The following is a 27619-nucleotide window of genomic DNA, read 5'->3' on the forward strand; positions in this document are numbered from 1 at the left end:
CTGTTGGCAACCGTGGTATCGCGATACGTATTGTATCGGCAGATTTTTGCTGATACACAACCATAATTTATTTACATTTACATTTACATTTGCGGCATTTAGCAGACGCCCTTATCCAGAGCGACGTACCAAAGTGCTTTAAATCTCTAGTAATTGTTAGATTTTTATCATGCCCAAACCAAACTTAATTCTTGGAGAGGTTTTCCATACGATCTGCTATGCCTGTGGTGCCTTTCTGATATCAGGGAAGAGGAATTACACAGCACCCAGAATGCATGTTCTTCCTCTTTTCTTTATTGCAGGTAGCAGAACGTATATATACACATACAGAGAAAAGGCTGTTCTAAACTTGTTTCCTGTTTAGACAAGAGGATATACTAGCCGGAGATGTGTGAGCCCAGATAAGGACTCCCTGTTTACCTTACAGACTAACATCGTAAATATTCTATAGACACTGAACAGACAAAGAAATGTGTGTGAAACAGTGTGAAAACCATCTTAACACTAACAGTAATGAATAAATCTTCACTGGTACGCAAGATTACAAACTTAATATAAATATAACTCGAATTCTACGAACTTGGAAAGTGCTAAATTAGGTATTTCAGGAAGAGGTAGGTCTTCAGTCGTCACTTGAAGATAATCAGGGACTCTGCTTTACGGACATCTAGGGGAAGTAAATTCCACCACCTTGGTGCCAGAACAGAGAAGAGCCTTGAAGTGTACTTACCTCTCATTCTGAGAGAGGTTGGTACCAGTCGAGCAGTGCTGGAGGATCTCAGACAGCGTGGTGCAGTGCGAGATGTGATGAGGTCACTGAGGTAAGATGGTGCTTGTCCATTTTTGGCCTTGTAGGCAAGCATCAGTGTTTTGAATCTGATACGTGTAGCTACTGGAAGCCAGTGAAGGGAGCGCAGCAGTGGGGTGGTGTGGGAGAACTTGGGCTGATTGAACACAAGTCGTGCAGCTGCATTTTGGATCATTTGCAGTGGATGAATAGCGTTCAGGGGAAGACCTGCCAGCAGAGAGTTGCAGTAGTCGAGTCTTGAAATGACAAGAGACTGAACAAGCACCTGGGCAGCCTGTATGGACAGAAATGGTCAAATCCTTCGGATGTTATAGAGAAGAATTCAACAAGAACGAGCAAGCTGTGGTATCTGATGGAGGGAAAGAAAAGATGAGTTGAGTGTCATCTGCATAGCAGTGATAAGAAAACCAATGTGAGGATATGACTTCACCAATGAAGTGGGTATAGGGGGAGAAAAGGAGGGGACCTTTGATGATGGAATCTGTTGGAATTGATGATGGGATCTGTGTGATGAAGTTGCCACCAAACCAGACAGAACATTCCTTTTGTATATCACTACAATTGACTTTTTATCAATGTATTGTTACATTTATGAAAAGGTGATGGAACAACAGTAGATGTTACTAGTTATGCTACAAGTTGCAGCATCTTTACCACATCAACAATCTTTCCTTTTTTCCAGGATGGAGTAAATACATTGTCAGTACTCTTTCAGAGTGGCAGGAATAGTTCATAAGTTCTTCTGCCTGGAACGAAAGCTTTCATGCATTGCTTTTTGCTGCAGGTTCATGAATATTAGAGATGATATCTTGCTGCTGTCAGTCTCTTTCTCTGCTGGTTCTATCATCCTTCCTGGAGTTTCAGATTGAGATTGGGAGCTTCCACATTTCCTCTGTTTAATTATTCACCGGTTACTTTTTATCACACCACTTAGTGAAGAGAAAGCCAAGAGGAACTCTGTGTAGAAGGAGATCAGGGTGTGGGGTGAAATGTAAAAACGGTATGCAACAAATAAACACCGGACTAAAAATGTCCCTGCTGTATTAATGCAGCACTGTGCAGTGGAGAGACAACTCACCTGCATTTCAAACACAGAGAATAAACCTCAAACAGTTTTCTGTAGGACTCTGAGATGCTGCTTTCTACTGTGAAAATATTTTCACATTACAAGTAGGATTTTTTGAGGTGGAATGGAGATCAGTAATCAAATTTATTCATATCTCGATCCTAGATCTTATTACGTATTACTCCTGCTGCAACTTCTCCATGTCGCACACGGGTTTTGGGAGATGAAATCATTTCAACAAACACTGTAAATAGAAAAATGCAGAATTTAAAAGGTAGATGAGGAGAGCAGGGTGAAGGTACATTGATTTTTGGAAAAATAAATCCAGTCAAACATGATTTTTATCATCAGTGCACAAATCCTCATGACATTCAGACTAATTTAATTTGTTCCAGAAAAAGTCTCATCAGTCTTACCTAACCTTGAAGGAATTCTTATCAACTCCTGGGGGAATTCTTAGTAATACCACCCACTCCTATTAGAATTCTCTCCCATTCCACTAAATTCTAGAGAAATTAATCTTACCTAATCTTGAAGGAACTCTTACCGATCTCACTTGCTCCTGAAGGAATTCTAATACATTCCACCCACTCCTAGAGGAGTTCTCTCCAATTCCACATGATCCTGCAGGAAATCTCCTCAATGCTTTCATCACTTACTCCCACTTACTCTTAAATTAATTTTTAATAATCTTTTCTGCTGTCAAACTAAATCAGTACTTTATGTTTTGAAGGAATTCTGACCAATCTTATTCTCTCCTGAAGGAAATTTAATCAATCCCTCTTTCTCCTGAAAGCATTCTGATCAAACCCTCTTCCTTTTAAATTAATTTTAATCAACCCCTCTTTCTCTTGAAAGCATTCTGATCAACCCCTCTTTCTCCTGAAAGCATTCTGATCAACCCCTCTTTCTCCTGAAAGCATTCTGATCAATCTCTCTTTCTCCTGAAAGCATTCTGATCAAACCCTCATTCTCCTGAAAGCATTCTGATCAAACCCTCTTTCACCTGAAAGCATTCTGATCAATCTCTCTTTCTCCTGAAAGCATTCTGATCAAACCCTCATTCTCCTGAAAGCATTCTGATCAAACCCTCTTTCACCTGAAAGCATTCTGATCAAACCCTCTTTCTCTTGAAAGCATTCTGATCAATCTATCTTTCTCCCGAAAGCATTCTGATCAACCCCTCTTTCTCCTGAAAGCATTCTGATCAACCCCTCTTTCTCCTGAAAGCATTCTGATCAATCTCTCTTTCTCCTGAAAGCATTCTGATCAAACCCTCATTCTCCTGAAATAATTCTGATCAATCTCTCTTTCTCCTGAAAGCATTCTGATCAAACCCTCATTCTCCTGAAAGCATTCTGATCAACCCCTCATTCTCCTGAAAGCATTCTGATCAACCCTCATTCTCCTGAAAGCATTCTGATCAACCCCTCATTCTCCTGAAAGCATTCTGATCAACCCCGCTTTCTCCTGAAAGCATTCTGATCAAAGCCTCAGTCTCCTGAAAGCATTCTGTTAAACCCCTCTTTCTCCTGAAAGCATTCTGATCAAAGCCTCAGTCTCCTGAAAGCATTCTGATCAATCTCTCTTTCTCCTGAAAGCATTTTGATCAAACCCTCATTCTCCTGAAAGCATTCTGATCAAATCCTCATTCTCCTGAAAGCATTCTGATCAATCTCTCTTTCTCCTGAAAGCATTTTGATCAAACCCTCATTCTCCTGAAGGCATTTTGAACAATCCTTTGCACTCCTGAAACAATTTTGACCAGATTACAATTATCCTTGATTGTATACACCTGGAGTATGTTCTTATGAGCATAGAGTTTTCAGAAATCCAAACAGTTTAAACATTTAAACCATAACAACAATGACCAGGGTAAAGAGCCAGGTTCAGGTGGATGAATGAACGAATAAACAAATAAACAGATGAATTAATAATTACATTTTAGTTTACAGCAAAAATGCAGCATTAAACATGTCCACTTCTTTTGTTTTTTCCTGAACATGGTGACTAGATCTGCACCGGATTAAAGATGTGAATTTAAGTCTGTAAATCTGATGGAGAAATCACCCCACTTTCTGCAAATGAAACAAGTGAAAGGAAATTCGGTCCCCAGTGCCCTCATGAATGTTTTCTGAGGAAAAGTCGACGCATGGAATCGCAGAACTGTAAACACCATTAACACAAACACCTGCTGTTTATATTTATAACTGTAACAGGGTCCAGACTGAGGGCCCATTTATCAGATGCGGTTCAGTTTTCCATGACACACTAGAGTCTAGGTTTATGAGGGTTTAGTGAATATAGGTGTATTTGCCTTCCTAAAAGCTTTCTAGTGTGTGTTTCGGGAAATCTGTCATCGAACATGCTAACATGTGAACGTCACTTGTTTTCCTCTCAGGATCAGTATTCGGCCACACATACCTTTTTTCTGAAAATACTGTAATGAGTAAGAACTAAAATGGCAGGGTGTATAATGAACAGCAGTACTGTAATGAGTTACCGGTCAGTCTCTCACTGGATTCATTTGTTTAGTATTATATAATGACTAATGTAGTTGTTTTAATCCATTTATAGTTACATATTAAGTACATAAGTACACTTTGGATTATAGCAGATCTCAAAATGCCATTATTTATTTGGAAAATTCTAATACTTTTTTCTCCTCTGTAAATTTTGCTTTAATTAGCTGCAGTGATTATTGTCAGTGAAAAGTCCTTACAAGGAAATGTGCTTCTGTCTATGGTAAGCTTATTGTGTCTATTACTGTGAAGAAGTAGGTCACAATATCGAACAAAGTGAAGGAGGTGTGGCCTCTGTCTATTATAGTAAAGGAGGCATGGTCATGGTGATATTACAGTGAAGGAGGTGTGGCCATGGTGTCTATTACAGTTAAGGAAGTGTGGCCTAATTGTCTTATACAGTAAAGGGCGTGGACACAGTGTCTATTATAGTTAAGGAGGCGTGGTCATAGTGTCTATTATAGTTAAGGAGGTGTGTCCTAATTGTCTTATACAGTAAGGGGTGTGGTCACTGTCTATTATAGTTAAGAAGGCATGGTCACAGTGCCTATTACAGTAAACGGTGTGGTCACAGTGTCTGTTATAGTTAAGGAGGCGTGGTCACTGTGACATTTTACAGTAAAGGGTGTGGTCACAGTGTCTATTATAGTTAAGGAGGCATGGTCACAGTGTCTATTATAGTTAAGGAGGCATGGTCACAGTGTCTATTACAGTTAAGGGTGTGGTCCCAGGGTCTGTTATAGTTAAGGAGGCGTGGTCACTGTGTCATTTTACAGTAAAGGGTGTGGTCACAGTGTCTATTATCTTTAAGGAGGCGTGGTCATAGTGTATATTATAATTAAGGAGGCATGGGCACAGTGTCTATTACAGTTAAGGGTGTGGTCCCAGTGTCTATTATAGTTAGTGAGGTGTGGTCATAGTGTCTATTATAGTTAAGGAGGCGTGGTCACCGTGTCATTTTACAGTTAAGGGTGTGGTCACAGTGTCTATTATAGTTAAGGAGGCGTGGTCATAGTGTCTATTATAGTTAAGGAGGCGTGGTCACAGTGTCCATTACAGCAAAGGGCGTGGTCCTAGTGTCTATTATAGTTAAGGAGGCATGGTCATACTGTCTATTATAGTTAAGGAGGCGTGGTCACAGTGTCTATTACAGTAAAGAAGGTGTGGCTTTTGCATGAGTTTAAACTTATTGTATGAAACAGATTCCCTGCTTTGGATTGATGATTGTAGTGATGCATTAAATTATTTTTGATGTATCATTTTTACAGCTTATTGGAGAATCTATGATGTTTGAAACTGCTTATTTTACCCTATTTCACATAGACATATTATTTGCTCAGGTTTAATACAGAACAAACTGTTTGCAGAAACACTTTTCTGAGAGAGTTTGGGATTTAGCTGGCTGTAGATGTAGCTGTTGTTGTATTGTTGCTGTGGCAGGCTTCTCAGGGTGTCACCCCGTGTTAGAGCTTCTCACTGTGTGAAGGGGATTAATCTACCTTTCACTCTGAGGAACATACTGAGCAACAATCTGTCACCAGGATACACTAATCTGACACTGCTCACACAGTCAAGCTCATTTCCAACCTTTCAGTACAATGGACTTTTCACTTAAAACCCAGAGTTCATTTTACACCACAGTGTTCTTTAATCCTGGATTCCGAATTGGTCGAAAGGTGGATTTACATCGATTTAGGGTTGTGGTAAAAATTATTCCACTTCATCACCCCAGCTTTTCAAGAGAGCTCCCAGTTTCAAGTCTCAGAGACTATTAAACACACTAATAACATTCCAGCTAATTCTTTTAGCCCAGCTAAACACCCCCGCTGAATATTGAATGGTTAGCATAAAGCTCTTAGCTCTCAGCGCAACCCTTCAAGCCACAATAAAAACAAAAAAAAAGCTTAACCTTAGAGTTTAGCCGAGCTCAATAGTTTGAGTCATTAGCAGGCCTGAGCCTATGGTGATTAATGAACCCTGGACCATACTGTTGTGTTTCATTTTGACACAGTGGCTCCTTTGTGTCCTGTTGTCCCGCTGAAGGATTCTCTATGAGGGTTTCATTAAAGGACCAAAAGGACACACACATTCAAAAAAGAAAAAAGCCTTGACACTAATTTTTTCATTAATTGATTGAGTTCAGAGCAATCCATGCTGTTCACACAACCAATGAAAAACCCCACAGAGGATCCCCATCTGAGCTTAGTTACAGAACCAGTGGGAGTGCGCTGCTTTGGAACGGGAGACAAGAACAAGGTTTAGCAGTGGCAGAAATCCCAGCGAAGTCATGCGGACAAGCAAGATTTCATTAAATTCTGTTGGATCAGGTATTCATCTCCGTGTCTCTCGGACTGGTGAATGATTTTCAGAAAACTGCACAAACGGAAGGTGTAGCATTAACCCGTCTTGCCCATTAAACTCTGTTTGTAATGTAGATCAACTGGTGTGTAATCATTTTTTGATACATTAGAAAAACTGAGCTAAAACGTGTACCACCATATTGGCTTGGCTTGAAGGAGGTGTGGCCTTTGTGGTAGTTTTAGCAAAAGAGTGAAGTAGGCATGGCCTCAGTCTAAATGAAGGAGGCATGTCAGTGAGTGAAGGAGGTGTGGCCTCAATGTTACAGTCTGAGTTGAAGAAGTATGGCCTCTATGTTACAGTCTGATTGCAGGGGATGTGGCTTCTTTGTCATTGCCTGAGTGAAGGTGTGGCCTTTTTGTCACAGTGTGAGTAAAGGAGGTGTGGCCTCCATGTTACGGTATGACTGAAGGGGGTGTGGCCTCAATGTTACAGTCTGACTGAAGGGGGTGTGGCCTCTATTTTACTGTCTGACTGAAGGGGGTGTGGCCTCCTGTGTTGCAGTCTGATTAGGAGAGTGGCCTCTATGACAGTGAAGAAGTGAAACTAAAAACTAAAAAGCCAAAGCAAAACCCATTGAATTTCAACACCAGTTATTTACTGGGAAAAAATAAAGAAATCTCCAGACGATGTAAGAAGGTTTGGTGAAACTTGATACCCACCTTTTTCAAAATCTGTTCAATCATAAACTTTGAGAAACTTCACTATAAACCTCATGAGTCATAGTTCCTTTTTTCCATATTTCAAAAGCAGCGGATGGATTGCTGCATCATCATGTTGCAACGTTTCTGTACATGCTGAGGAAGTCTCAGTCAATTAGATCATTATAACTCACATTTCTTCTAGGGAATTATTTTGAATCTTTTTTTTCCAGAACAGGTCTTACACTGGGGCCTTCAGAACAGGTTTAATGCAGGTCATTTTAGGGCAAATCTAGGGTTGTACAGGAGCTTTAAAGGGCAAAACCAATGTTATATATGTTTGCTAGCTACCATTGAATCGTAGATCAATGTTTAAGATCTGAGTTACTGATCAGAAGGACATTGGTTCAAACCCCAGCATTTTACTGTGCTATAATAAGTAAAAGCCTCTTTTATAACAGGTCTTTTATTACAGAATAGGTCATTTACAAGAGCTTATGGGGCAAAACAGTCATCATACAGTGGTTTTGGGGATAGAAAAGGTCTTTTGAAGTGGTCATGACTTTGGGGGCAATAGTGGTTTAATGCAGGGGTTTAAAGGACAAAACAGGTGTTATACATGAGCTTATGTGGTACATTACTGTGTACTGGTACAGTACATTTCATTATACAGGGATCTTTTGGGGCATAACGAGTGGTATACAGGGTTTTTGGGCAGAATAGGCTACATAACGCGGCTTTATAATAGGCAAACCAGTTGTTATACAGGGTATTTTATTACCAATCAGGTCTTATCCAGAAGCATATGTGGCAAAACAGGTATTATATACATGGGTTAAAGGGCAGAACAGGAAATATACATAGGCTTTTAGGGCAGAACATGTGGTATACATGGGCTTTTAGGGCAGAACAGGTGATACACATGGGCTTTTTAAACAGAACAGGTGGTATACATGGGCCTTTAGGGCAGAACAGGTCTTACACAGGGGCTTTAAAGGCAGAACATGTCATATATGGGGGCCTTTAGGGCAGAAGTGTGTGTCTATTTTAGAGTCTATGCAAAGGAGGCATGTCAGTATGATTGAAGGAGGCGTATCCTCTATGATACAGTCTGAGTGAAGAAGGTGAGGCCAAAACTGAACCACCAGTGCATTCACACAACCGTAACATCCGAGTGAGTTTCAATATTAGAGTTCATTACTGACAAAAAAAAAACCTCCAGATGATATCAAATTGTTTGGTTTCACTTCACAATTACACATTTTTTACATGTAGCTAACTTATGAATTTTGGGAAACTCTTGAGAAAATTTCACAATAGGCTTTTTATAAATCACATTTCCCCTCAAACTCAGAAGCACGGTTTGGGTTGCTGCTGTATCAGGTTAGAACATTCCTGTGCAACCTGAGGGTGTCTCAGTCTTTTGGATCATTACAATAGAATACTTCTTCTTAGAAATTGTTTTTAAATATTTTGTTACAGATCAGGTCCTTCACAGAGACATTTAGCCTTTAAGGGCAAAACTGGTGTTATACAGGAGCTTTGAATGGCAAAACAAGTGTATATGGGTTTCTTTGCTACCTATAAGGTCTAGGTAACTGCTCAGAAGGTCAATGGTTCAAACCCCAGCATTTCACTCTGCTGTAACAAGTACAAGTCTCTCTCCTGGCTTTATACCAGGTCTATTTTTTTTTACAGAGCAGGTATTACACAGTTGCTTTTGGGGCAGAACAGGTATTAAACAGCAGGTTTTGGGGCAGAAGAGGATGTATACAGAGGCCTTAAGGGCAAAATAGGTTTAATACAGTGCGTTTGGGGGCAAAAAATCCCTTATGCAGGGTTTTCTGAGCTTTTCTTAGTGTTTGTGTGTGTGTGTGTGTGTGTGTGTGTGTGTGTGTGTGTGTGTGTGTGTGTCTGCTTACAGTAATGGACTTGTGTCAGAGAGAAACTTAACCTCAGACCCAAATAACTATCTTCCTCCCCGTCTTTGCTCCTCCATGCCGTAAATGAGAAATGTCATTTTTCTGATAAAACGTCCTCCCGAGCCCGTATCTGAGCCTGTTTCTGGTTGAGGCAACATCTGCAATGACAATTAGCATTCTCCACTCTCGTCTCTTATCTCAGCGCTCACACTGTGGACATGTTTCAGTGCTGTGAGAAGTGTTTAGGACTGTGTGGGGATTAGAAATGTGTGAGAACAGAACAGAGCAGATCACATACTGTTACATACTGAGCCTCCAGGGGGCGCATGTTTCACTTTTTCTTAGCATCGATTTTTTAAAGGACATTTATTAAACAATATACTAAATGAAATACAATTAATATTAACAATAACTATAACTATAATCAAAACATGTATTTATTATTTGTTTTTTTCACATGCAAAAATTTGGACACCCCCCTTTTTTGATGTGGTTCTTCCCCAAACTGTTTCACAAAGTTGCAGACACACAGTTGCATCAGATACCTTTGGATGCTGTAGCAATAAATCTTTCTCTTCACTTAAACTAGGAGACCAAAAACTGTTCAAGCATTACATTTGTGCACAAATGCAGCTCCATGAACATATGCGTTTACATGTTTTGGAGTGGAAGATCTCCTGCTATTTTTTTATTTGATGTGTGTGATTATTGTTAGATTGTAGGTCCTCATATTCCTGTTACAAAACTCAGTCCTCATAAACACATCACCTGAAATGTGTGTTTTTGTCCCTGTACACTTGCACACATGAAGACCTGCCAAAGTGATTGCATACTTAATAACACACACAAACGCAATGAAAAGCTTTTATAACACAAGCACTGTGTGCACTTTTGTGTATTGTGTGTGTGTGTGTGTGTGTGTGTGTGTGTGTGTATAAAGTCGAGAGTTATTTTGGATATCTTAAGATAACCAGCAAACATCGTGAGGTCGGTGAACCACTGTCCTGAAATACACTAATTTTTCTGAGACAGCAAATATGCAGGATGTGGTGTTACATCACAAAAACTGACTCTCTTTCACACACATACACACACACACACACACACAGGCCCACACGCACGTACACTTATAAGGTCATATCCGGAAGGCCACTGAATTCCTGACATGTAAAGCCACATGTCTGATGATAAAACTCTATAGAATAATTCACAACATGGGGGAGGGGTTATATATATAAAGGGGTCTGGACAGAAAGTAGGTGGAGCTTTACAGTGAGGTTTAAAGGAAAGCTGGGTGTGTGTTTGTGTGTGTGTGTGTATGTTTGTATGTGAAGTGGTTGTTACTCGCTGTTCCGAGTCTCCTGATGAGTGAGTACAGTGGGAACTGTTGTAAATTTGAATAGAAGATTTTATTGCTTTTTGGCTTTAAAAATATTTACACACATCTTTAATAAATGACTGCAGCAGCCGTGTGTGTGTGTGTGTGTGTGTGTGTGTGTGTGTGTGTAGACTTTATCACTTTTTTCTTTTAACTTTTTATCATATTGAAAATATTACAAATTTTTCTCTCTTTGTCTTTCCACATCTCTCCCCACCTGTCTTTTTCTCTTGTCTCGTCTCATCTTCCCTCCGTCTTATCTCAACTCCTCTCCTCATTGTTCTCTCCTCTCCTCTCCTTTCCTCTCCTCTCCTCTCCTTCCTCATCATTTTCTCCTCCCTCTCCTCCTCATCTTTCTCTCCTCTCATTTCCTCTCCTCATCGTTTCTCCTCTCTCCTCTCCTCTTCTCACCACTTCTTTCCTTTCCTTCCTCATTGTTTTCTCCTCTCCTTTCCTCTCCTCATTGTTCTCTCCTCTCCTCATCATTCTCTCCTCTCCTCCTCTCCTCTCCTCTCCTCTCTCCTCTCCTCTCCTCTCTCCTCTCCTCCAGGTTATCCTATTATGCCTGAGATGATGTAGTCGGTGTTCAGGGCGTTGCTCATTGTTCTTTATGGAGACATCAGCAGATCCACCCCATCACCTTCTTTTTCTCCCTCTCCTCCTCATCCTCTGTCTCCTCCTCTTCTTCCCGCTCCTCCTCTTCCTCTCCCACTCACATGTGGGAGTGTGAGTTCCATCATGGCTCACACACACCACAGATCCAGTCTCCTGAGCATGGTGGCTGGGGAGCATAGCAGGATGATGCTACCACTTCAGGTATACACACACACACACACACACACACACACACACACACACACACACACAGGAGGTCCGCTTACACATGGCGTGTGTGTTTCAGCAGGACTCTGTGAGTGTGTTATCTCTCCTGGAGGTCCACAGAGAAACCCAGCACACTTTCGCTCCTCTGTCCTGCATCAGACGCTCCAAAGTCTACAGCTTTGTCTTCGGCCTCACCATCCTCTTCGTCATCATGGCCTCGTACGTGCTGAGCAGCGAGAGGAAGACCTTCCTCATCACCTCATCTCCGTATCACACCATGCATAAAGGAGCACTGCTCTTCAACTTCTCCTCCACTAAAGACTCCACCCACATCAGTCAGGTTCTGCACCGGATCCTGTCCAATCTAGACTTTAATCCCAGGAGAGTTCCAGATCTGAGAACGTTGGTCCATAATGAGCCACACGTGAGTTCTCTGTCTCTCTGCCTTTCTGTCTCTCCATTTGTCCATGTGTTTGTTTCTCTATCTGTCTGTCTGTTTCTGACATTGCTAAGACACCTGCTTATTCCTCCTCGTCCTCCATGTTCCTGTTCTTGCTGGTGGAAGTGATGCAGACGCTGTGAAAAACATGCCATTCACTCATTCTCAGGTGTGTCTGTGTGTGTGTGTGTGTGTGTTTGACAGGAGGTGATGTCTCACAGTAGCATTAACTCCAACTGTGTGTGTAACCACAGCATGTGTGTGTGTGTGTGTGTGTGTGTGTGTAGTAGTGTTGTGTTGTTGCAGATGACAAGTTTCAGCAACACACTGTCATTCACTTCATTTCTCCCTCTCTTTCTGTGACACACTGCCTGGTGTGTGTGCATGTGTGTGTGTTTAATATTCTGTACTGCTCAGTAGTAAGCTGAACTCTCTCTTTCTTTCTCTTAATGCTCAATCTCTTTTTTAATCTTTTCATTTTTTGGTCTTACTATTCCTTTCATCTTCTCTTCTCTTCTCTTCTCTTCTCTTCTCTTCTCTTCTCTTCTCTTCTCTTCAGTACATGTGTGCAGTCGTTCCTCTCCTCTGATTGTCAGTAGAAGTGGAAGAGGGAAATTACTTGCTTTGTAATCAATATGTAATCGATGAGAAGGTTTTGTGTAATTTGGTCTGGTTTAAACAGGACGGGCCGCAAGGCCCTCACACACACACACACACACAACACACACACACATATCAGGGAAGGATAGGGACGAGGATCAATGGTGGAGGAAAATAAGGCATTTATTACACACACACACACACACACACACACACATTTTTGTGTGTGTGTGTGTGTGTGTGTGTGTGTGTGTGTGTGTGTGCGTGCGTGCGCGCGCATGTGTGTGTCATCGTTCCCTCTCTGACAGCCTGGTTTTCTCCCCTGGACAGATGTTCTCTGTGATTCCTCATCGCTTCCTGCCAGATGTGAAGAATCCATGTTGGTACAAGCAGCTGGACGGGAACGCCAGCGTGAACCCGTATCAGAAGAACCTGTACGCTCTGTATTCACGCCAGTCCCGCATCGCCTTCCACATCCTAAAGAGAAGCTTCTGGAAGCATCTGCTCCGGCATGAAGGGAAGATGCTCCAGATACGCTGCCTGCCCTACTTCTACATCATCGGCCAGCCCAAGTGTGGCACCACAGACCTGTACGAGCGTCTCCGCTTACACCCGGGCATCCGGGTCAGCGCTCTTAAAGAACCACACTGGTGGACTCGCAAGAGATTCGGTTTGTCTACTCTCAATCCATTTCTTCTTATCTTCACTCTCGTTCCTCACTTCATGTGCAACTTCTTGTTTTCTGGTGACTCAAAATAGAGTATCTGATCAAAACTCTGAGTGTGGTGGAGTAAAATAATCAGGTGATGTGATGAAGCAGAAGTTCCTGATTGCAGTCTGGCATTGATTATTTTTTTTAAAACAGCTGAAGTGTTTTATTCTTTTGATGTAAGAATTTCCCGTGATTATAATAAATAGGTCAACCACCTCATCCACTCATCCCCTCATCTGCACAACCCCTTCACCCTCTCATCCCCCTCACATGCTCAACCATCTCACCTTCTTACCTTCTTAACCACCTCATCCACTCATCCCCCTTATCTGCACAACCCCTTCACCCTCTCATCCCCCTCACATGCGCAACCATCTCACCTTCTAAACCACCTCATCCACTCATCCTCCTTATCTGCACAACCCCTTCACCCTCTCATCCCCTCACCTGCTTAACCACTTCACCTTCTTAACCACCTCATCCACTCATCCCCTCATCTTCTTAATTTCCTCTCTCCTTGACCCCTTTGATACCTTCTCACCTGCACAGCAACCTCAAACACTCAAGCCCCTACCTGCTCCACCCCATCCCCTGCTTAACCCTCTCACCCACTCAACCCCTCATCTGCTCAACCTCCTCACCTGCTCAACCACCTCATCCAATCAACCCCTCATTTGCTGAACATCCTCACCTGCTCTAACCCTTCACTCATTTAACCAATCATCTTCCTAATCCCCTTTGGTACCCCCTCACCTGCTCAGACCTATCACCTCGTAATCCCTCACCCACTCAAGATCCTCACCTGCTTAACCTCCTTAACTGCTCAAACACCTCTCCTGCTCAACCACCTCATCCACTTAACCCCTCATCTGCTCAAACCTCTCAACTTAATACCTGCTCAACCCCTCACCTACTCAACCATCTGAACTTCATACCTGCTCAACCCCTCACCCTCTAAACCCCATACCCGCTCAACCCTCTAACCAGCACAACCCTCTTACTTTCTCAGGTTATGGGGGTTGAGGAAGTAAGAGGTAACCTTAACCTAACCCTAACCTCTAATCCACTCAACCCCTCACCCACTTAACCCTTTACTTACTTAAGCCCCTCACTCAATAAACCCTTCACCTGCTCAACCCAGTCACCCACCAAACCCTAAACCCTTCACCTTCTCAACCCAGTCACCCACTAAACCCTTCACCTTCTCAACCCCTCACCCACTAAACCCTTCACCTTCTCAACCCCTCACCCACTAAACCCTTCACCTTCTTAACCCCCTCACCCACTAAACCCTTCACCTTCTTAACCCCCTCACCCACTAAACCCTTCACCTTCTTAACCCCAATACCCTCTTACATTATCAACCTCGTCTTTAGGACCTATAACCTTCTCTTCAGCATCCCAGAACTGCCCCCACCAAAAAGCCCCATATTGGTTAGATGAAGCTCTGGACTGAAAAGTTGAGGTCACGGGATTACCTAAAGAAACCCTAAACTGGATAATGGAAAATATGATGATGCTCCAGGCTGGATACAGGTGTGATGGAAGAAGCTCATGGTTGAGCAGAGATTGGCCAGAGGTTGGATAGAGGCAGCCCTATGTTGGATGGCCAGAGGTTCCTCTACCAAACTAAGCACAAGTGGAGCTGAATTTTTAATTATCAGAGTATCGATCGTACAACCAATAGCAATGAATGACCCGTTGCCATAGAAACAAACTTCTCTCAGCAAAGATGCATAGTGAACGTGACTTTACATTCCAAAATGTGTTTGAAACTTAACAGCATTTCTGGGCGTGGATTTATATTTCACTCACATTATGTCATATTGTGGGTGGAGCTTAAATCTTTCCTCAGTATATACAGATAATAGTCGCACTGTTGCAGAACGAGCAGCGAGGGACTGAGAAACGAAGGAAAAAGTGTATGTGTGCTTTGGATTAGTGGAACCCTGTTGCTATGTCTGCGTATATATGTGTGTGTGTGTGTGTGTGTGTGTAGGAAATTGAGCTTTCTTGTCCAAACTCACAGCAATTTGCCATCTGGCCCTGCGGCGTTCAAAGCATCGACACGCAACACGCAAAACCTCTTCACAGCACCACAACTCACAGCTAATTACTAACCAATGAGGGTTATACGCACACATACATACACACACACACACACACACACACACGTGTACCACCTGCAGCCGGCGTTTTATATTTAACTACATTGTAAAGCATGCAGCTGGTAAAAGACTCTACAGAGAGCATGCTTCCTCTACAGCAATACACACACACACACACACACACACACACACACACGAGATGCACACACACGCACACAGACGCAGACACATGCACACAGACGCACACACACGCAGACACACATGCACACAGACGCACACACACACGCATACGCACACAGACACACACGAACTGTGATTAAAATATTAGCTCTTAAACACTGGAATGTATTTTCTTAGTGTAACCCTTGGTTAAAAGGTATTAAAAATAAAAAAAGGAACCGACTACGCCATCTGGGTTATTTATTCACCCAGGAAAATAGATTGAACCCAAAAGAATAATTAAACCAAACAAAGTTACAAAAATATGAAGGACCCTGCTGGTTCGGATGGGATTAAAGACAGAGACGTGACTTTACAAAAATAGTACAAATTTATTAAACAAAAGAATGCTTAAAAATATTTTAATACCATTTACAGCTTACCAGTTAATTACCCACAATCAAAGAGACTAGATTAAATCCTTTGTAACAGAAGGGACAGAGCACACCGCAAATCAGTGCATAATTCTTAAAAACAAGAATAAACCAAAAATAAACCCAAAACACACAAACTCCCCTTCTGTTTAAGTCTCAAATCACAGCTCATCAGATAGTTATATGTGGAAATAATTATGTAATTGGTACTCACACTTATACACACGTTAAAAAGAGAAAAAAAACAATTAACTCCCAATTAATATTTAAAAAGCGTCCAAGCGGCTCACGGAGCAAAAATACCAAGCCTGTTAATTTAATACACCTGCGCAAAAGATAAATATCCAAGTCCTTACTCAAACATAGCACAGAACCGTTGCGCAGGATAATCTTTTAAAACACTCAGTAATACAGCGGTTTACAACCGCGACGTCCGCTTGGTCCAAACGGTAACCCAACAAGCTAATTCGGGTTTATGAAACGGTGTGTAAAAGCATATACGAAACAGGTACGAAACAGCAGCTAAACAGCAGCTAGCGCTCTTTGGCCGCACCTAAAAAACAAACAAACAAATAAAACATTTCAAACAGTTTCCCCTTTTCCCAAAATTACCCCCAATAAAGTTGCTTACCTCACAAACGGGGTTAAACTATTATCACTAATGCTACCTGCGTTCATGCACACCTCCCTACAAACACACATTCAGACCATGATTAGCAACTAATAAAATAAAACAAACGAATTACCAAATACCATAAATACCTTTTCTAGCCACCCAGCTTACAGATAGGAAAGGAATCAAAGTGTCCCACACAACTGTGCTTTTCATAAAAGCCACAAACACACCAACATAATTACGTGGCACAGGTGTGCTCAATGTCAAAGCGCAACTCCACAGCAGTGGGCGTGTCTTCAGATTTAAAATGCACCCATTATTTATGCATGTCTATTTGTCTTCATCTTAAAGACATTCAACCGGTCACATATTACCCCCTAGTTTTAAATTCGTCGACCCGACGACATTAACTCCAAGGCCTAAAAAGGGTGGAAGCACTGTTAGTTACAGTCATCCGAGAGCTCACAATACCCCCCCTATGCCCCATTGTCTCTGGCAAATGATGGACATTAGGATGGTAACCTGCAGTTGTTCGGGTAGTCCGACGTAATGGTGCTCTTACAGTAGGCACTATGTGCTCTGCTGCCACGGAACGATCACTAGGTGAGGAATCATGGATTAGAGGAGGCTCAAGATCAGGAAGACTATTAGGTGAGATGGAAATACCCTCAGGGGCTCGAGGCCGGGACGAAGTACAAATAGGAGCTGGCGGTGAATTAACAATTGGTACTATAGCCAGAGGGAACTCTGCTTGCCTTGACACCACTAAACACATATCATCATCCGATAGATCTTCACTAGATTCCATAGAGGCTTGATCAGATTCTGAAAGGGGGGTCAGCAGGCTCCGCCAAATTTTGCCCGGCCGGTTGAGCTCTTAACAGAGTACGATGCACATGTCTCACCTTTTCCAAATCATCAACAGTTGGAATGGTGTACACAGACCCACCAGATGTAGCGGCTCGCAACACTTTGTAAACCACAGAACTCCAGTAGTCTTGAATCTTGGCCCGACCTCGCACACCAAGATCCCGCAGATACACCAATTGGCCTTGACCTAAAGGATCATCTTGAACTCTCCGATCATGCCTCTCTTTTCTACGGTCCGCTGCAGCCTTCATGTGACTTCTAGCCCCATCAAAGGCCACTTGAAGTCTAGTCTGATGGTCATAAATCCAGTCATGAACACTACCTTGAGTGGGAGCCTCAATTCGACCCAAAAGAAAGTCGACAGGTAGTTGTGGATCTTGCACGACCATTAAGAAATAGGGAGATTGGTTTGTAGACTGATGTGGGGTAGTATTATAAGAGAAAACCACTTGAGGGAGATATACAGTCCGCAGCAGGGTAAAGTGCGCAGCAAATTGTGCGGTGTGCGATTAAATTGTTCATATTGACCATTTCCAGTTGGATGAGGTGGAGTGGTTCGACTCCGGGCAATGCCATACAACTCGCACAATTGATGAATAAGGATACTCTCGAAGTTCCTTCCCTGTTCGAGTGGATGCGACTAGGAACGCCAAATTTGTAAAACCATTTATTAACCAACACCTTTGCCACCGTAGATGCTCTCTGGTCACGAGTTGGCACCGCCTGGGTGTATTTAGAAAACACATCAGTCAGGACAAGGACATTCTCCATTCCATTCTGTGTGGGCTCAATTAATGTAAAACTTGCATCCACTTCTAAAATGAATGGCAATGAGAAGTCTGCATAGGCCAAAAGAGGGGCACTCACCAACCGCTGCTTCAAAGTATCAAAACTTTGTTGACACTCCTCTGTCCAAGCCTCCTTGCAAGACCGAGCTGTATTCTTTCTCTTGGCCCCGGTCAGGTCAGCTACTAGACGATGAAGGGGGGCAGCCAGCTTAGCCCTCCACAAACCTTCTGTAATAACTAGCAAAACCCAAAAAGGACCGAAGTTCTGAGACGTGCTGAGGGGGCTGCCAATTAGCAACTGCCCTTTTCTTAGGGTCAGTCGCCACCCCCTGGTCAGAAATCAAGTGCCCCAAGTAACCCACCTCGGGCCGGAAGAACGAACACTTCTCCAGTTTGGCCTTTAAGCCTTCTTGTTGTAAACGCTTCAGGACCACCTCTAGTCGTTGCAAATGCTCAGACACTGTGGAAGAGAACATTATAACATCATCCAGATAGAGTAACAGTGATTGGAAATGTTGCGAACCAAACATGCGTTCCATCAATCTCTGAAATGTGCTAGGTGCATTACGCAGGCCAAAGGCCATCTGGTTCCATTCATATAGCCCAAAAGGTGTACAGAAGGCAGTTTTCATCTTATCCTTCTCGGCCACTGGGACCTGATTGTAGCCGCTTGCGAGGTCCATCGTAGTAAACCACCTGGCACCGGAAAGAGCATCCAAAGATTCCCCGATTCTTGGTAATGGAAAGTAATCTTTCTTGTCTTACTGTCTAATTGACGATAATCAACACACATTCGCAGGCTACCATCCTTTTTCTTTACCAGGACGATAGGAGAAGCATAGGGGCTACTACTTTCCCTTATTATTTGGGTTTCCAGTAACTGATTAATATGAGCTTTGACTGCCTCATATTCTGAGGGAGGAATGCGTCTATACCGCTGCCTAACGGGAACCTCATCAGTCAAAGGAATATCATGTGTGATCAAAGTGGTACAACCCAAATCACCATCGTGTTCCGAAAACACAGAAGAATATTTAGACAGCAGCACCCTAACTTGACACTGTTCCTCAGCAGTTGACGAGGACAGATCAACTGCATTTATCCTGTCCTGTAGAGAACCAGTAGTTACCTGGGAAGAGACAGTGGCCTGCACACTCATGGGAACATCTTCAACCCCTGGAGGTAAACTCACTACAGTTACTGGACTAATAGTACCCAGGACAGTTCGTGCATAAAGATTAACATCAACTAGCCCTACATTGATAACTGGAACATAGACTTGTCCACAAGCTACCTTAACAATGGCAGGAAAAGCCAAAAGGTCTGCTGCTAACCCACCACTAGAGGGCTCAAACACAACAGTCAATCCAGTATGTTGCTGAGAACAAGTAGCGGGAATAAACTTTATGGTGCCACCTGGCACATGAATACATTTACGTCCTCGAACCCGAACCCGGGCTGAAGATTCTAAAGGGGCCTTTGCCTGAACTTGATGGCATTTCTGTAAGGCTTGTTGCCACAAACTAGGGGCATGCTGCACTAAAGCTGCTTCAAAAAGGGCTGACCCATATTGTCCAAACAATTCGTTATAACACTCCCGAATAACATTCATGCCTAGAACACCGGAGATCTGAGTAGCACCTGGAGGGTCTTTAACTATAAGCACACCACGTTTAGGAATCACTTTACCCAAGACTTCAACATCCAGCTCTAAATAGCCTATGTATGGAATATCTAAGCCATTGGCAGTCTTAAGCTGTAACCAATGACAAGAGTGAAGTTTGTCCCTACCCCAAGGCTCAAAGTGCTTCAAAAAAAGCTTTCAGTCACAGTTGACACCATTGAACCTGTGTCTAACAAACAGGGAACTAACACTCCACCCAAACTAACAGTCACATGGGGGCATGGAGATAATAAAGGGGCCATATTTTGTACATCAGGGAAAACAACATCTGAGCCAAACACATAGCCTTCTGAACTGTGGCTCCATAGCACAGAAGGTTCTAGTTTTCCTGAAATGAAACAGAGGGTTGGGACCTTTGCGCCACTAACTGAGGAGGGCCCATGGGTAGAAGTTGAAAAGCTACAGCTCCTAGAACCCCTCATCATCCCCTCCCGTTCCCATCTAATAGCTTCCCCTCTAACATCAAGTAAAGTAGCCCTAGGGTTTCGACGTACAAACTGTTTTAATTCCCTTCGAAGGGCAGAATCCAGCACATACTCTACAAATTGGTCCCGCAAAAGAACCTCAGAGTTAGGCATACCATTAGGAGCATTTTTAATTACTTTTGACATTAAGCCAAGGAGGGCATGTGAAAATTCCTGAAATGTCTCTCCCTCTAATTGGCGTCGAGAAAAGAAATTCTCCTGCAAAACAATATATGAATCCGGGCAACCATACAATTCAGTAAGTATTTGAATAACTCTTTCTGGATCTTCCTGGTCTTCTCTAGGCCTAAATTTTATTTCCTCCCTAGCTTCCCCTTCTAAATGATCATACAAAAAGTGTGCTTTATCAATAAGGGATAAGTGGCGAACGCGCATACTAGTCTTCACGTCCTCTAACCAATCATTCAAAGAAATCCCAGTGCGGCCTCTAAAAACAGGGCATTTCCTCTCCCTAGGGACATAAATCAACCTTTCTGTCACTACTGAATTACCATTGGAGGGAGACATTGGGCGCACATCTACCCCTCTTTTATTAGACTCCGAGGGTGCAACACCCGGACTTGCCTGTACCTCAACCCGTTCCTCAAGGCGTTCATTATCAGCCTTAAGCTGGGCCACCAAGTCTCCCAATTGCTGCATCTCCTCCTCCATAGTGACAGCCTAATTAGGAAAAAAAAAAAAAGGGAGGGGAAAATACACAAAACAAAAAAAACCTAATGCGCTAGCTGCTGTTTCAAGATCAAAACAAATCAGTATCAAAACACCAAAATTAATATCACACAAAAAATAGTCACATCTCTGCTTTACATACCCAATGAATCCTGCCGACTGCGCCAAGATTGTAACCCTTGGTTAAAAGGTATTAAAAATAAAAAAAGGAACCGACTACGCCACCTGGGTTATTTATTTACCCAGGAAAATAGATTGAACCCAAAAGATATAATAATTAAACCAAACAAAGTTACAAAAATATGAAGGACCCTGCTGGTTCGGATGGGATTAAAGACAGAGACGTGACTTTACAAAAATAGTCCAAATTTATTAAACAAAAGAATGCTTAAAAATATTTTAATACCATTTAAAGCTTACCAGTTAATTACCCACAATCAAAGAGACTAGATTAAATCCTTTGTAACAGAAGGGACAGAGCACACAGTGAAAAATAAAAATAAAACAAACGACTCACCAGGGGACAGCAATAGGAGAGTAGAAGAATAAATACCTTTTCTAGCCACCCAGCCTACAGATAGGAAAGGAATCAAAGTGTCTCACTCAACTGTGCTTTTTATAAAGCCACAAACATGCCGACATAATTACGTGGCACAGGTGTGCTCAATGTCAAAGCGCAACTCCACAGCAGTGGGCGTGTCTTCAGATTTAAAATGCACCCATTATTTATGCATGTCTATTTGTCTTCATCTTAAAGACATTCAACCGGTCACATTAGCTTGAAATCCATCTACTAAATCCAGACCCATACAGAGTTAATGCATCTTTTTCTCGCTCTTCTTTTTCTCTCTCTTTTTTGTATCTCTCTATTCCTTTCTGTCTCTCTCCGTTCCTGTTCATAAGACCACAAGATTGTTAAACATCCTTTTCCACAATAGAGTCCCCATTTGTCTTATACGAAGCTCCACTCTTTTGGAAAGATGTTTTTCTAGATTTTTGTGGAGATTCAGTTAGATACAATGGTGTGAGTAAAGTCAGGTAGTGATGTAGGTGAGAAGGTGAGGAGGTCTGGGGTGCAATCAGCGTTCACATTCATTTTTGTTTAGTAGTGTTACAGCTCTATAGCAGGAGATCTTCCACTTCAACCAATGGAAAGCAGATCTTCATGGAGCTGGCTTTGTGCTGGAGCAGGTTTGGGTCTCCAAGATTAAGTGAATTGCAAATTTCATGCTGCATCCAAAGACGTCCGAAACAATCTGCGCCTTTGACTTTGTGGTAACAGTTTTGAGAAGAACCACATATTGGTTGAAAAGTCTGGTGTCTCAATAGTTTCACCTTTATACTGTATATACAGATTGCTGGTTACCAAAAATCTGCAGTTATAAAATCCAATGATTTTAGACTGCAGTGACTAACACACATTATACTATTCTGTATACACTGACCAGCCATAACATTCTGAGCGGTGAAGTAAATAACTCTGATCATCTCTTCATCATGGCACCTGTTAGTGGGTGGATGTATTTATCAGGCATCAAGTGAACATTTTGTCCTCAAAGTTGACGTGTCAAAAGCAGAAAAAATGGCCAAGCGTTTGACAAGGGCCGAATGAGCTTGACAAATTGTGACGTCTAGACATCTGGGTCAGAGCATCTCCTAAACTGCAGCTCTTGTGGGCTGTTCCTGGTCTGCAGTGGTCAGTATCCATTAAAAGTGCTCCAAGATAGGAACAGTGGTAAACCGGCGACAGGGTCATGGGGGACAAGGATCATTGATGCACGTGAGGAGCGAAGGCTGGTCCGTGTGGTCCGATCTAACAGACGAGCTCCTTCTTGCTAAAGAAGTTGTTCCCCCCAGCAAAAGGGGGACCAACACAGTATTAGGAAGGTGGTCATAATGTTATGCCTGATCAGTGTATCTGCCTGATAAAGTTTTAACCTTGTGAAAAAGATCCATCACCACCATCCAACACCAGAGGCTGAAAATGGCATTTTAACCAGTTTGGATCTCCATTCCTGCTTCCCTGTATCAGTCAATCAGTCAATCAGTCAATCATTTACAATTTTGGTAGATCTTATCAGTTTATTTATTTACTACAAAGACATGGTGAAGCTGTATTTTTGTTTTCTTTACAATATTGTATCTATTTTAAAGCTATTTTAAATGTATTGAATATTATCCAGGCCAAACATGTAAAAATGTGTTTTCAGTCATACATTTTGTTTAATGGAACTGAATTGATTAATGAGCTAAAAATTGTGAATTGAATGGAATGAAATTGTAACTGCAGTGTAGAGTCGCACTGTATTACGAGCTGACAGTAAACTGGGGCTCACAGTCGGGTAACCGGCCAATCAGAGGACCAGAGGACGGAGGGGGTGGGATGTGTGGTATTCCTAGAATAATTCATAATCTGTACGAACGTCAATATACATTTGTGAGATTTTCCTACACACACACACACACACACACACACACACACACACACACACACATGCACTAAGACTGTTTTTATTGGCCTTCGTACCAAACAGAAGAGAAAACAGTAAAGAGAATAAAGAGATGAACGATGCTTTTGAAACGGGTTTTGGGAAAAGCAATTGGAAGACATTTTGATTGGAAAGAATTAAAAGGATCCACCGGAGTACACAAATACAAACCGGTTCTTTTTCCAGTGGAAACCTCTGGTTCTGGTTCTTTGTCATCTGTTCTCCATCATCTGTTTGTTTGTCTTCCCAAAAGTCTAAAGGGATGATGTTCTTTTCATCCTGAATCCGTTTGTTCGTTCCCACATGCTCGTAGAAAAATCACACGACTGCCGGCGGCCGGACGTTCCGGATTACGTAGCGCATAAACAAAAACATGGCCGACGTAGAATCTTACGAAGATTTTTAGAGACTTACAAGACGTCTACTGGTATTTTATAAACATGAAAAATATTAATAATATTATTATGAATAACGCATTTATTTCGTTCCTCTACACTGCCAAAAGTATTCAGACACGTATTCAGTTTTCCAACGTCTTTGGATGTAGTATGAAATTTCTCCATCTTTTTGAAGATCTGTTTTTCATGGGTTGGAGTAGAAGATATTTTGCTATAGAGCTCAGAACCCGATTAAACATGAATGAATATGAAAGCTGAATGCACCCCAGACCTTCTCACCCCACCTACATCAATATCTGACTTTAACTCATTTACAACTGAGTGAATCTCCACAAAATGTAGCAAAAGAGATTCTTCTTCCCAAAAGAATGGAGTGGAAGAAGTGGAAATAAAGACTAAATGTGGAAGGGAATGTTCAAAAATCTCACTTAATTATATTACAAACTAGAATCAGATATCTAGGAAGCTTTGGGATATTTAATGCTTGAAGATTGGTCAGGGTGAACACTGGATTGTGATTGCCTGGAAGGAAAGTGTGAGTTTATAGTGATGAGCACACAGGAAGTGGTGATCAGTGACGTGTTTTCATTGGTAAAACATTCTAATTTTAGGATTGTGAGTGTAACATTGGCGTGCTTTGCTGTCCAATCAGAACTCTTCATGAGAGGTCACCTGCTTGTCCTATTTTGATGATGATGATGTTCTGGGATGAGATCATCTAAACAGTGTACGTTTGCTGATTCCCGTCCTTTCTTCCTTCCTCTCAGGTATAATCCGTCCCAGTGATGGACTCCACGCTCGCTATCCAGTGGACGATTATCTGGATCTGTTTGATCTGCCAGCACATCACATTCAGTATCAGATGTTGGCCAATAGGACTGCAGGAGGAGTCCATCGTGCCGACATCATCATCGGTAATAATCCATATTATCACACTCGTCACTCTTCTGACTGAAACGGTGATGCGAAAAAAATTATATACCCATAATATGTTGAGTTTTAAAAAAGTAATAATGAATATTAAAATATTGTTTTAATTAAAAATATCATATTTATATATTTTATTGTTTTATTTATAAATCAATCAATATATTTATTAATTTGAACATAGCAAACAGTGTATTACTATTTTGAATAGTATAAATTATTATAAATATTATTATAATTTTTGCAGGTTCAGGTTCTTTGGTGATGTGATTAGTCGAATCAGGTCCATTGATCTTGGATCTCAGATATCTGATTCACCAGATAATAAGCAATTAATACTCTAATTAACATGGACAAATAATGATGCTTTATGCAAATGTATGTTTATTATTAGTGAAACTGAACTCAACATAGAGCATGAAAGAAAATATTCTCATAAATGTTTTATTAATGTAATAGTGTTTTAAATGACGTAAATCATCAGGACAACAAACAGAACTTTTGCTATGTTTCCACACGGACGGTTTTAATCGCCGGATGTCTGGTCATGGCGGATTTTGGTGTTTGTTTTGAGACTCGGCGCGTTACTGACATACTACAGTTATAAACACTTGTTCCACCAGCACCTTTGCATAAACTCAGCATTTATGATAAAAGTTACACCTTTACATCAGACACTGGAGACTTTTCCCATTAAGCTTCTTTACAGATCATCCATTACACACGATTTATAACTCGGTCTGTTATTATAACCGAGTCCCTGTGAGCGATGTGGTGTCGTTGCTATGGAAATAATCAGAGCGAGCACATTGAGACGAACCAGCCATTCTCTCAGAGCCGAGAGAATTCATCACCACTTTCTGACCAATCAGGACTTAGAAATCAGCCGCGCTTTAAAATGCTAAAAATGCAAATGTGTAAAAAAAAAAGTGCAAAACAAGTTACATAAATAAGATAAATATCTAAATATAAATTTTGTAAATTACAAATATAAATAAATAAGTAAATACTTTATTTTTTTTACATTATTATTACTACTATAAAAATAATAATAATAATAATAATAATTGTGTAGTATTATTATTTATTTTATAATAATAAAATTATTTTATCAAAAAATATGTATTATTATTGTATAAAATAATTAATAAAGTATTATTTTATTATTATTATTATTATTATTATTATTGTTATTATTATTATTATTATTATTATTATTATTATTATTATTATTATTATTATTATTATTATTATTATTATTATTATTATTATTATTATGTGTGCGTTTTTGTTTTTGTCACGTCTTCATCTCGTGGTTACTCGTGTTAGTCACGTCTCTCACGTCATCTCAGCTGTATCTGATTGACCTGTAATGACTCTCAGTCTTGTATTTGTGAACTTCAGTGTCACTGCTGATTACTGCAGCATTTTGTTTTCTACGTTTCACGTGTTCACGGGTTTTAATGTTGTTTCTGTTTCTCGTTTTATGTTGCCAATCACTCGACCTTCCCCTGCTTCACGCTTCTGATTTCTGCCTGCAGGTTTAAACTGTTCGCATTTTATTATAATAAACACTCGTACCCTGAACTTTCATCCTCTTCTGCTTCCATCCATCCATCCATCACATCACATAACCTTCTAAATCTTCTGCTTCTTCTTTCTCTCCTTCTTGGTCTTTTTCTTTTCTTCTTCTTCTCCTGCTTCTTTTCCTCCATCTTACTTTCTAACTGAAATAACTCATATTATCTCCTGTCTCAGGCTTTGTGTCCACGTTCGAGTGTAAAGTTTGAGACTTCTGATTTCTCAGCATCTGTTTCTCTTCACTCGCACTTTTAAAGTGTAAATGCTGAGTTAGCGATCAGATATCTCACAGTGTTGTTTCCTGTTCCTCTGATCGTATCTCCCCACTGAGCCGTACTTCTGATTATAACGTCACACCTCACTGAGATAACACCATGGATCTCACATCTCCACCATCAGCCAGTTCCTCCCCGATCCCTCCACCAAGGAGCTGAAGAGATAAAGACGTGTGAGATCAGAACCCATCAAACCAAATCTTTTACACGTTTATTACTTTAGTCATGAAACATTCAGAGGCACAAAGTCCTAGAACATCAGCTTTCTTCTGTTCCCTGTGGGTCCAGTGGCCTGAGTCTTCATCACAGTCGCTCTCTTTCTCTCCCCATCCCTCCCTTTCTCACCCCTACTCTCCCTCTTCCTCTCTCCTTTCATCCCTCACTCACTCTCTCACTCACTCTCTCTTTCTCTTGCATTTTCCTTCTCTCTCAATCTTTTCTTTCTTTCTTTCTTTCTTTCTTTCTTTCTTTCTTTCTTTCTTTCTTTCTTTCTTTCTTTCTTTCTTTCTGTCTTTTTAAAATCTTTTTTCTTTCTTTCTCTTTCTCTCTTTCTTTCTTTCTTTCTTTCTTTCTTTCTTTCTTTCTTTCTTTCTTTTTTAAATCGCTTTCTTTCTTTCTTTCTTTCTTTCTTTCTTTCTTTCTTCTTTCTTTCTTTCTTACTTCCTTTATTTAAAATATTTTCTTTCTTTCTTTCTTTCTTTCTTTCTTTCTTTCTTTCTTTCTTTCTTTCTTTCTTTCTTTCTTTCTTTTAATTCTTTTTCTTTCTTTCTTTCTTCCTCTCTCTCTCCCTGTTCACATTTGCTCGTTTGCACGTCTCTGTACTAGAAGAGGAATAAAGGCTGGAACATCACGACACACAGTGTGTTTC

General features: G+C 41.2%; 1 protein-coding gene and 1 long non-coding RNA gene across 12 annotated transcripts in view; one reads left to right on the top strand and one right to left on the bottom strand.

Annotated features, from left to right (window-relative positions):
* The window catches only part of chst15 (carbohydrate (N-acetylgalactosamine 4-sulfate 6-O) sulfotransferase 15), a 68655-nt gene that overhangs the window by 29099 nt on the left and 11937 nt on the right, over window positions 1-27619 (top strand). For 8 of the 10 annotated variants that reach the window (XM_046853983.1, XM_046853986.1, XM_046853987.1 and 5 more), the window contains 4 exons: window positions 11246-11511; window positions 11597-11941; window positions 12887-13226; window positions 24736-24882. In XM_046853983.1, the coding sequence (XP_046709939.1) occupies window positions 11434-11511; window positions 11597-11941; window positions 12887-13226; window positions 24736-24882 (910 nt within the window). In that variant the 5' untranslated portion in view covers window positions 11246-11433. Of the gene's footprint in view, window positions 1-10601; window positions 10686-11245; window positions 11512-11596; window positions 11942-12886; window positions 13227-24735; window positions 24883-27619 lie in introns of those variants that run through there. The other 2 variants (XM_046853978.1, XM_046853981.1) reach the window with 2 other exon arrangements.
* LOC124388889 lies at window positions 15908-22028 on the bottom strand. Of its 2 annotated transcripts, none has more exons than XR_006926482.1 (3): window positions 21635-22028; window positions 16601-16657; window positions 15908-16522 (listed from the first exon to the last, which is right to left on the bottom strand). It is a non-coding gene; the product is annotated as an uncharacterized LOC124388889 (long non-coding RNA). The 2 variants fall into 2 exon arrangements; XR_006926481.1 differs by lacking the exon at window positions 21635-22028 and adding an exon at window positions 16732-17100.

Source organism: Silurus meridionalis, chromosome 7 (genome assembly GCF_014805685.1).
Source record: "Silurus meridionalis isolate SWU-2019-XX chromosome 7, ASM1480568v1, whole genome shotgun sequence".
NCBI classification, from domain to species: Eukaryota; Metazoa; Chordata; class Actinopteri; order Siluriformes; family Siluridae; genus Silurus; species Silurus meridionalis.